The 11,982-nt window shown below is 37.7% G+C and overlaps 1 protein-coding gene across 1 annotated transcript; it reads right to left on the reverse strand.

Annotated features, from left to right (window-relative positions):
* Positions 1 to 632: 632 nt before the first annotated feature.
* On the reverse strand, positions 633 to 11,864 carry Tango2 (transport and golgi organization 2). The gene is made up of 4 exons (XM_071661342.1): positions 11,713 to 11,864; positions 8,053 to 8,203; positions 6,524 to 7,097; positions 633 to 5,211 (listed from the first exon to the last, which is right to left on the reverse strand). The coding sequence occupies exons 2-4, from the start codon at positions 8,186 to 8,188 to the stop codon at positions 5,037 to 5,039; spliced, it is 885 nt and encodes a 294-aa protein (XP_071517443.1). The 5' UTR covers positions 8,189 to 8,203; positions 11,713 to 11,864; the 3' UTR covers positions 633 to 5,036.
* Positions 11,865 to 11,982: the final 118 nt, after the last annotated feature.

An 11,982-nucleotide genomic window follows, 5' to 3' on the forward strand; every position in this document is an offset into this window, starting at 1 on the left:
ATTTATTAAAAAAGGGGGTGACTGTTGTTGACTGGTTGGTAAGGATATTTGATATATATATGACTCATGGTGAGGTGCCTGAGGATTGGCAGAATGCATGCATAGTGCCATTGCACAAAGGCAAAGGGGATAAAGGTGAGTGCTCAAATTACAGAGGTATAAGTTTGTTTAGTATTCCTGGGAAACTATATGGGAAGGTATTGATTGAGAGGGTGAAAGCATGTACAGAGCATCAGATTGGAGAAGAGCAGTGTGGTTTCATTAGTGGTAGAGGATGTGCAGATCAGGTGTTTGCTTTGAAGAATGTATGTGAGAAATACTTAGCAAATGGATTTGTATGTAGCATTTATGGATCTGGAGAAGGCATATGATAGAGTTGATAGAGATGCTCTGTGGAAGGTATTAAGAATATATGGTGTGGGAGGCAAGTTGCTAGAAGCAGTGGAAAGTTTTTATCAAGGATGTAAGGCATATGTATGAGTAGGAAGAGAGGAGAGTGATTGGTTCTCAGTGAGTGTTGGTTTGCAGCAGGGGTGCATGGTGTCTCCATGGTTGTTTAATTTGTTTATGGATGGGGTTCTTGTGAATGTTGGTTTGCAGCAGGGGTGCATGATGTCTTCATGGTTGTTTAATTTGTTTATGGATGGGGTTCTTAGGGAGGTGAATGCAAGAGTTTTGAAGAGAGGGGCAAGCATGCAGTCTGTTGTGGATGAGAGGGCTTGGGAAGTGAGTCAGTTGTTGTTTGCTGATGAGACAGCGTTGGTGGCTGATTCGGGTGAGAAACTGCAGAAGCTGGTGACAGAGTTTGGTAAAGTGTGTCAAAGAAGAAAGCTGAGAGTAAATGTGAATAAGAGCAAGGTTATTAGGCACAGTAGGGTTGAGGGACAATTCAATTGGGAGGCAAGTTTGAATGGAGAAAAACTGGAGGAAGTGAAGTGTTTTAGATATCTGGGAGTGGATTTGGCAGCGGATGGAACCATGGAAGCGGAAGTGAGTCACAGGTTGGGGGAGGGGCAAAAGTTCTGGGAACGTTGAAAAATGTGTGGGTGAGAACATTATCTCGGAAAGCAAAAATGGGTATGTTTGAAGGAATAGGGGTTCCAACAATGTTATATGATTGCGAGGCATGGGCTACAGATAGATTTGTGTGGAGGAGGGTGGATGTGTTGGAAATGAGATGGTTGAGGACAATATGTGGTGGTTTGATCGAGTAAGTAATAAGGGTAAGAGAGATGTGTGGTAATAAAGAGTGTGGTTGAGAGAGCAGAAGAGGGTGTTTTGAAATGGTTTGGTCACATGGAGAGAATGAGTGAGGAAAGATTGACAAAGAGGATATATGTCAGAGGTGGAGGGAACAAGAAGTGGGAGACCAAATTGGAGGTGGAAGGATGGAGTGAATTGGAACGATGTGGTACAACAGGGTCGATGTGCTGTCAATGGATTGAACCAGGGCATGTGAAGCGTCTGGGGTAAACCATGGAAAGTTTTGTGGGGCCTGGATGTGGAAAGGAAGCTGTGGTTTCGGTGAATGAATTTGGCCTTTGTTGTCTTTACCTTGCACGCCTGCAGGGGAAGGGGGTTGTCATTTCATGTGTGGCGGGGTGGTGACGGGAATGAATAAAGGCAGCAAGTATGAATTATGTACATGTGTATATATGTATATGGTGGCGACGGGAATGAATAAAGGCAGCAAGTATGAATTATGTACATGCGTATATATGTATATGTTGGAATGTATAGGTATGTATATGTGTGTGTGTGGATGTGTATGTATGTACACGTGTATGTGGGTGGGTTGGGCCATTCTTCCGTCTGTTTCCTTGCGCTACCTTGCTAACGCGGGAGACAGCAACAAAGTATAATAAATTTAAATAGATATATGAATAAATGAATATAAAATCACTAATTCTTACTAAGTTATCTTTTCAGTACAGGGTGGTAAATACAGGATTAAGGTCACTGTTAGTACAGTGAGAGATAAGACAGAATGACTTATGGAAGGATGGCAATGTTTACTAGCAAATATCTGCAAAATAAGACTGCCTGTGAGAAAGTGATGAAAAAGGAAAAGACATCCCACTGAGCAGACTCGGAAGACTGAGAATTATGTGGAAGAGAAGCCACTACAGTAATCTTGATATCTAGTCACCTATTATCTGGGGTAGTTTAGTTATCCAGTTTTAACTGATGTTAACCTAATTGACAATGTAAGCCAAACTTTAGAAAATGATGCTAGAAAAGACTTGATGAAAGGCTAAAGGAACCTTTGAAATAACAATCAAGTTTATGGAATCAAATGAATTTAGTACATAAGATTTCATGGGTCAACAGGGTCTATATCCCTACTATTTAAGTCTGGAAATCCTCCCAAAACCAGCTAAACATAAATGTCTGCCAGAGTTTAAAAGCTACCAACTTCAGTTCCATTTTGTTCATCAGGTAATCTATCTAGGACAGATCCTTCTCCAATACCATTAAAAGTATTAATATACATTTAGTAGTAGGTTGGAACATTAGGTAGTAGTTGGTAGCAGCCTCTTCAAACTGCACAAGAGTTGCCCTCTGCCAGTGGCCAGCCAAGGGTGAGGCACTAAAAGGTTAAGAAACTGCAGTGGGGTTCACCAGTTATGGAGACTCTTTTGTCATTGCCACCCACTTTAAGGAAGTTCTTGAAGGGAATGGGCTTCAGAGATACAAATAGATATATAGATTTCTGATCACACAAACAACACTGCCCCAACAGCATCTACTCTTCCTGTTCCATACAATTGATACTGTAATGAACTCCAGTGCCTTCAGACTGTTTGAAGACCAGAAGAGATAATACAGCATTTTTCAATGAAGTACATTTTCCAAATACATTTTGGCATTTACTCTTAATGAAAGTAAGAGTATCTTTTTTCTATATACAAATAAGGATTTCAATAAAAATATATCTTTTTTCTATATACAAATAAGGATTTCAATAAAGAGTGGGATGTTAGTGTACAAAGGAATAATTGACTCAAACTCTCATTATTAATAAAGCTAGAGAAAAGCTGAATTGATTGTTGCTTTGACCACTCATTGTTTATAATTATAAGTGGGTACAGAAAGTGTCTAAAGTTAGTAACTTGAAACTTAGGATGCTAATTCATGCATTCCTATTTGGTCCACTGATATGAAACACCTATTTTCTTCAAAAGTAACTGTGACAGTTTTGAGTAGCTATCTGTATTAGTTCCTCAACTGTATCATTCCTGTTAAGATACTATATAATGAAATTATAATCAAAATATTAATATTAGTAAGAGGCAAAAATATTATAAAACACCATATTATTTAATTGTGATGCTCTGTTATAATTTTTTTTTTTTACATTACTACTAATAAAAAGAGGGCTAAACTACAGGAGATTGGAGACATTTATGCTTGAAGAATTCAAATTAGATAAACAGGATATTGTATGAAATATTAAACCACCTGGACAAACTAATAAAACATTAATCTGAGAAGCATGAAAATACCCTTAAATGTGCATGCAGTCATCCAAAAAAAAAAAAAAAAACCACATGCATCCACAGTCTGTGGTTGGGAACATGATTATAGTAGTATTTGAGGAGTAATTTTCAATGAAGTGATATCAAATTCCCTGTAGGAAAGTAGAGTACTTGGTCTTGGACCAGAAATGCATGCATTCACTTACCATGTAACTGATGCATTTTTTGCCACAAATAACTCCATTATCAGATTACATATGGTGTTCTAGAAAATAATGAGACACCCTGATCATTATGAAATACTAAATGAAAAAGTATGATAAATGGTACAGAAGTGAAGACCACTGCATGTTCAAAACACATGCACTCAAATCCACATTTCACACAAAAGTATTTCATTCAATGCAGGATGATATAATTACAGCCAACATATGTCCTCCTAAACATGGTAAATACTTTCCTCTGAGAATACAACAATAATAAATAGAAAAAATATGATCTTAATCTGTAGTGATTAGCTTTTCAGTTACAATTCTCTTCGTGGCCAGTGCGACCAATGAATGTTAAGAGAATCACATGGATCATGTGGTCATGTCCAGACCTCTAACCCAGAACCCATTAAGGTGGGAATCTAAGTATTTTCTACTCTGAAATCCATTTACCCTTGGCATTGGCTGGTTGCTGGCTCATGGTGTCCCCAAAGCTGATAAATGACTGTCAAGGCCATGATGTCATTGGCTTACTCAAGTTGGAAGTATGGGCCTTCTGAACTCCTCTGAATTCACAATGTACTGAACAACTGTAAGGATATTACTTTATCACCTTGGGGTAGGTATCAGGTGGTTGTCTCCATACACTTTGCTTTGCCCCTAAGTACAGCTGATGTACTAATAGACAAGATGCTTCCAGGGTTCAACCCTTTGGATGAACTTGGCTTGTGTAATGATGATACACTAATAGAGCTTTTCCATGATGGTCTACCCATAGATTGTTACCAACATATGTTCATTTTCATTTCCCTATAAATAAGATCACCTCTAGATGGTATTTTTCATACAACTTCAAAACTGTTGTTGCATTAAAGCTATTTTTCTTTGCCCTCCTCCTTCAAGTGACTATGTTGTCTTTGTTCATGGTGCTCATCGACTAAGGAGAGTTATGTGAGTTTTGAAGAATGAAAAACTTTTGACCAAAGTCTGTTATTTTCTTATCTTTCAGGCTCTTCCTGCCTTTCTTGCCCTTCCCTCTCTCTCTCTTTTTTTTTTTTTTTTTTTTTTTTTTTACTGCAGCTGTGACTGTTCTGGGGCTGACACCAGTGATCTGTGAATTCTAAGGAGTACTAGGGAGCTCATGACTGACCCTAGCAGGCCAGTGAAGTTATGGCCCAGGTAATCAATGCTGAGTTTGGAGGAAATCATGAATTTGTGCCTTACCAACATCAAGGATGAATGGTTATCAAAGGGTGAAGAATATTTATGAAGCATGTAAAAAGGATCTGAACCTCTTTAATCCATACCACCTCTCAATGTTAACTGGACTATGACTCAGAAAGAAAGGTTATTCATTCTTCAAACCCAGATTTTTTTTTGCAAACAAATGATCCATTTTCCTTACAAAGAAACTGAAAGTATTTACTTCCCATCTGAGTGCATCCAGGGTGATTGGCTGCTGCATTGTCTTCTCTCTGAACACGATTCTATCTGTATGGTCAACTAGGATGGCTGTTGTTGTTCTGTGGAAAAATACATATCTAATGTCACAAAATTTATAATAAAAATGTTCACAGAAAGGAATGCATGCACCCTCATGTTAAAGCAAATATATTTACTCAAGGATGTTGCTATCATTATATTACTATTTTGGTATGACATACTGTAATGTTTTTAAAGAATTTCCAATGCAGAAACAACATACGAAAATATAGAGAGTCTCTATTACATATGTTTAAACCAATAGTACATGCTAAATTTATCTTCTCCTGCATTTTTCTTTTGGTTTTTCTCCATGCAATCACATCAGCAATTAATGTGTATTTTTCAAAATGTCCGAGTTGTTTCTATCACCTCAGGCGATTCACCAGAATTTTCCAACAGTGTGAACAATATACCCAAACTCTTTCTTCTGGGGCCTTAAAGTACTTAACCCTTAAAGTGCAGCTAACAGAGAGCCTGGTGCAAGCACACCCAAGAACAGAATCATACAAACATATTATGCTCATATGATATTAAAGATATGCATGCAGATGTAAGAAAAATAAAAAACTAAACCTTATCTACTTTTGTTTTGCCAAGATTGAGTGTTGAAGTTTATGAAGTCTATAACAGGCACACAAGAAATCTTAAATACATTATATTATAGGTATGCAAAAAAATCTTCAATACATTATATTTTTGGCACAAAAATCATAAATACATTATATTTTCACAAGATCAATGAAACACACACAAAAGTATGAAAAATGAAAAGTAAATAACTTATATAACTTTTTTGCTGTGGAGTGAAGTTTATCAGTGCTATACTTGGTGTGCATTTCAAAGCAGTGGTATAGAATTACTGTCTCGGGTTGCAGTTGATTCTACTGACAAATGACATTTGTCATAATTTAAGGGTTAATATATAGAACATGAATGTGGGATGGAAAATGAGGGGCCTATGTGTAAGGTGACTGGAAGAAGAGGCAAGGAATGAAGAAGTATAACGTAAAATAAAAAGGAAGATGCATACTTGACAGATTTTGGCAAAGATGAAAATAAGGTACTATAGAGAGAGCAAACTGTAGGGAGTACACCCTACATTGATAAATCTGCTACATAGTGAATAAGTAAAGTGATTATACTCTATCATCCTCTCTTGAGGGTTAAAAATTCCAAAAATAACTATTTTCTTTGTTCAAATCTACACTTACTTCTTATGCATTATGCAAATCCCATGAGTAATATCTATACTCCCAATTTAAGATTATTTTAGAATATCATTCAAAAATCCTCATTATCAATTTCTTTTAGTATATCTATTTCTATTTCATCTTCCCATCCTTTTCTTACCTGGTTCCATAGTCATGAGAGGGACATGAGACATATATGCTCGAGAGGTTCTTCACAAATTCTTCACTGTGACCTCGGCCCTGCTCTATCAACTGCTTGTCAGGAAAATTCTTGGTAGTATCTTGCATCATAGTAAAGAGTTCACTGATAAGTTGTTCCTCACACTCTAACTTCCCATACTCTTCTATGATCTCTTTCAGTTTCCTCTGACCTTTTTGAACTTTTTTGAATGGTGTGTTGATCTGGCAGTTACCAAATCCATGAACTCCCGATTCAAGTTTCTGGTGAGCATTTATCTGACTATTATAATATGATGCATTATAGGATTCTTCTCCTGGATCTAATGTCACTAAATTAAAATGATTGAATATAACCCCAGATTTTGCTATGTTTTCCATGTAATCTGGCCCACTTTCCTCAGTCTGAAGATAATTAACTACAATGAAGCCTCTTGGAGCTACATTATCCTGAAAGTCTTCTACAGGTTGAAAGATATTCATCAAGCAGCCAATCTTACCAGCTTCCGAAATGCCTAACCATGTTCCTCCCTCCTTGCCTTCTTCAGCATCCATACCTGAAGGAAACAAATGTATAAATGAATAAAACATATATACAAATTTCTAGCAGAAGGCTGGAAGTCTTTCCCTATTGTTGTAATAAAAACGAAAAGCCAAGTGAGAAGTTTTTCTATGGCTCAATCATCTATTCCTGATGCTAACATGCTCACAGGGAAACTAGCAATCATGCATATATAAAAAAGATATAATTCCTATCTATATAACCCTAGCACTCCTTTTATGGGGCTCTTGCAGCTTCAAGACTGTGCTGAAGTCAGAAGCAGGGGAGATATCAACTCTTTTGAAGAGAGAAGTAATGTGATTCAACAGTACTCCTTTTCATTCAGTGACAATAATACTTCATTCAGGGTAACTTTTCAATCATGCAATAACCACATGTAGGCAGAGTCCATTAATATATATCTGATTATTTATTTATAATACTTAATTGCTGTTTCCCGTGTCAGCGAGGTAGTGCCAGGAAACGGACAAAGAATGGCCCATCCACTCATATACACACATATATATACATAAACGCCTATACACGCACATATATATGTCAACATATACTGAACAAATGCATGTATTTACTATCTACTAATAACATTAGTGTCTCCTATGATGACATACATATGTTATATACATAAGTAACTAATCTAAACTAATATAATGTGAAGATGCAAAAGATTTTAGTTACTTCATTACCTTGTATGACAAGAAATATATCCACAAGTCACTGATATTCTTCCTTACAAACTAAAGCACAGAACTATATCAAAACTTAAAAAAATGTTTTAACGTATATATAGATGAATAAGTATGTCTGTACACATATACATATATGTGGACATATGGGAAGCTAAACACTACACTCCCAACATACTGACAGGTTGATTGAATGTTGATTCATGAAAAAATATTAATAACATGGTATCATTTGTAATAGATACAAAAGGAAAAAAGCTACTTAACCTCCTATTACCCTACAATCCCACATGTGTGCTGGTTTGGCTGGCCTTATGTATGTCTCATCACGGTTATTCACCAGTACAATTTTATATTCTCCCTCCTTAGGGCTGGGGTTTATATACACGAACAGTAAACACATGATGTTTTATTCTGCCTGCAAAAACAAAACAAAAAATTAGATTATTTTTTCATGAAATACTGTGATAATATAGATTAAACATCATACTGTTGATCCAATCTCTCATAAAATTGTGTATGTAGTTACCCATTCATGTATTTGGGAAAGGATCTTTACAATGCAAGACCCTATCTCAACCTCACTTTCTATCATAATGATTTTTTAACTTGAATGGGCTATTTGCATTTTCTTTATATTTGCTTACCCTTTGGCATGTGACCAGTTACATACTGCTCAAGGAATGCTTCCTCACGTTCCTTTTAATACCTTCCTTGCCCATCTCTCCCTAAGCCCCCTACTTTTCTAGTCCCTTCAAACTTTAAGCAAAACTCTGTATATATCAATGTTGCCCCTAGGAATTCATTAGTGGGTGTTATGTGTTCTTTCATCCTACTTTTCTCCAACATAGGAAAATTCCTCAAGAAATTCCCTTCCATCTTCATAACTCATTCCACTCAATTCTAGTATCATTCTTGATATATCTCTATGGGCTCTCTCTCTCTCTCTCTCTCTCTCTCTCTCTCTCTCTCTCTCTCTCTCTATTATATATTCATTATACTTTGTCGCGGTCTCCTGCATTAGCAAGGTAGCGCAAGGAAACAGACGAAAGAATGGCCCAACCCACCCACGTACACACGTATATACATACACGTCCACACACGCACATAGCCATACCTATACATTTCAACGTATACATATATACACATACATATATATATACACATGTACATAATTCATACTCGCTGCTTTTATTCATTCCCGATGCCACCCCGCCACACATGAAATGACAACCCCCTCCCTCACATGTGTGCGAGGTAGCACTAGGAAAAGACAACAAAGGCCACATTCGTTCACACTTAGTCTCTAGCTGTCATATATAATGCACTGAAACCACAGCTCCCTTTCCACATCCAGGGCCCACAAAACTTCCATGATTTACCCCAGACGCTTCACATGCCTTGGTTCAATCCACTGACAGCACGTCAACCCCGGTATACCACATCGTTCCAATTCACTCTATTCCTTGCACGCCTTTCACCCTCCTGCATGTTCAGGCCCTGATCGCTCAAAATCTTTTTCACTCCATCTTTCCACTTCCAATTTGGTCTCCCACTTCTCCTCTTTCCCTCCACCTCTGACACATATATCCTCTTTGTCAATCTTTCCTCACTCATTCTCTACATGTCACCAAACCATTTCAAAACACCCTCTTCTGCTCTCTCAACTATACTCTTTTCATTACCACACATCTCTCTTACCCTTTCATTATTTACTCAATCAAATCACCTCACACCACATACTGTCCTCAAACATCTCATTTCCAACACATCCACCCTCCTCCACACAACTGTATCTATAGCCCACACCTCGCAACCATATAACATTGTTGGAACCACTATTCCTTCAAACATACCCATTTTTGCTTTCCGAGATAATGTTTTCGCCCTCCACACATTTTTTAACGCTCCCAGAACTTTCGCCCCCTTCCCCATCCTGTGACTCACTTCCGCTTTCATGGTTCCATCTGCTGCCAAATCCACTCCCAGATATCTAAAACACTCCACTTCCTCCAGATTTTCTCCATTTAAACTTACCTCCTAATTGACTTGTCCCTCACCCCTACTGTACCTAATAACATTGCTCTTATTCACAGTTACTCTCAGCTTCTTTCACACACTTTATCAAACTCAGTCACCAGCTTCTGCAGTTTGTCATCCGAATCAGCCACCAGCGCTGTATCATTAGTGAACAACAACTGACTCACATCCCAAGCTCTCTCATCCACAACAGACTGCATACTTGCACCTCTCTCCAAAACTCTTACATTCACCTCCCTAACAACCCCATCTATAAACAAATTAAACAACCATGGAGACATCACGCACCCCTGCCGCAAACTGACATTCACTGAGAACCAATCACTTTCCTCTCTTCCTACTCATACACATGCCTTACATCTCGATAAAAACTTTTCACTGTACATGTTAATACATGCTGCCTTCATCCATTGCTCCCGCCACCCCGCCGCACATAAAATGATATGACATATACGTATATGTATATATATGTGTGTATGTATATATATATATATATATATATATATATATATATATATATATATATATATATATATTTACTACTTCAGAAGTCCTTTCTATACTAATGAGGCTCCTACAGCATTTAGGAAGCCAGCCACATCCTCTGGTTGAGACTACAGGCCATAAAGTTTAGTGAGACTGTATGCGTGTCTATGAATGGAGAGTGCAAAGCAATTAAGAAAGAAGAGCTCAGTGTTTTTGGTGTGGTAGTTGTATTGTGGGCATGAAGGGTCCTTGGCTATGTTGAAAAGGTGCTTTTAGTGTTGCAGGGATGGGTGATGTCCACAGCATAAACAGGAAAGTGTGACTCTTGTTTGCAGCGTAGACAGGAAGTGTGACTCATTTGTCTAGGGTGTACACATGAAAGTGCGACTTGCTTGTCCAGAGACTACTGCTTCTGATGGGTGTATGTCAGGTGGATTAGAGTCAAGATTGAGTTGGGAGGATGGTGTTTAGTGCTTGATGGTTATTTCTGGGTACATGTGTTTTATTAGTATTATGTTTGTGTGGGTTGGTGGGATCTGTGACCTTAGGTTGCTGAAATGTGAGGCAGTAGTGATCTTTTCTTTGTACTTGAAGGTTGATGTTTAGCCATGGAGTGGTATGAATGAGATGGGTCTAGTGCTGTTGCATTGGACTGGGTGCTGAGCATGTGTAGGTGGGACTGCACTAGAAGGACCTTTGTTTCATGATGTAGATGTTGTGTTTGTGGTAGCTGAGTAGCCCTTTTTTTTTCTGAGAGCAATATCTTAAGTGATTTGCAACCTTATTAACATTTGCTTTACAAAAGATGAGAGACCAGGCAGGTAAGTCAGTTTACATAGGTGCAGATAAAGTTTTTATAGAGGAAGTTTACAGATTCTTTTTCTTTTCCACATTCCATGTTAGTTTTCTGAGGGCATTCAGTATATGGTTGCTTTTGAGTTAATGCTATTGGTGGTGTGGCGAATGAATGTTGCAACATGTCATACTGTATATGAAGCCTAGTCTGGTTGGTGATTTGTTCAGTAGGAGTGACTGTCCACTGAAGGTGATTGGAGGGTGTATGCTGGACTCGTGTATCAGATTAAAGCTACATCTACACCCTTATCTTCCATTTATCCCCAATCCCCATCTTTTAACTCCATCGACAACACTGGTCTTTGACCTGAGCTTTACGTATCAGTTCAATGGCTCTCTTTAGTCGCAACTTCAACATGTTTCTTGTGAAAGGTACTGATTACCGTCGTTATCGTTCAAAAGATAACAAATAATTTAGGAGTAAAACATACCTTACCCAGACTCTCTGGAAAAATCTTATGTCTACAACTAGTAATTACCATCTATATATTACTGCGTAGGTAATAAGAGTTCTTAATAATATACAAGCATCCAGATAAACCTTACCGTACAAAGCTTTCTTGTTAAAGTGCTAGGAAATCTAGGTTATTGTTTGGGTCGGTAACTGACCTAAAACAGACCTCCTCAGTGATTGATATATCTGTTTATAAAGAGTCGGTCTAAGTTTGATAATGTTCAAATAGTGCCACCCTAATCATACTATATATCAAAGTATCCTGTACAGAGATTGTGGCACGAGTGTAAGAAAATGAACTTTATTCTAGACTAAATTTTCACATTAAGTGAATAGTTTAGAAAGTTTAATGTTATGGTCTA

The sequence above is a fragment of the Panulirus ornatus genome, chromosome 73 (assembly GCF_036320965.1).
Source record: "Panulirus ornatus isolate Po-2019 chromosome 73, ASM3632096v1, whole genome shotgun sequence".
NCBI lineage: Eukaryota > Metazoa > Arthropoda > Malacostraca > Decapoda > Palinuridae > Panulirus > Panulirus ornatus.

Excerpts from the sequence above, each read along its gene's own strand:
- Tango2 (XM_071661342.1), bottom strand. The coding sequence starts at position 8,188 with ATGTGTTTACTGTTCGTGTATATAAACCCCAGCCCTAAGGAGGGAGAA. Across the intron at positions 7,098-8,052 it reads GGATTGTAGGGTAATAGGAG|GTATGGATGCTGAAGAAGGC; the intron begins GTTAAGTAGCTT and ends TGTTTCCTTCAG. Across the intron at positions 5,212-6,523 it reads TCTCATGACTATGGAACCAG|AACAACAACAGCCATCCTAG; the intron begins GTAAGAAAAGGA and ends ATTTTTCCACAG.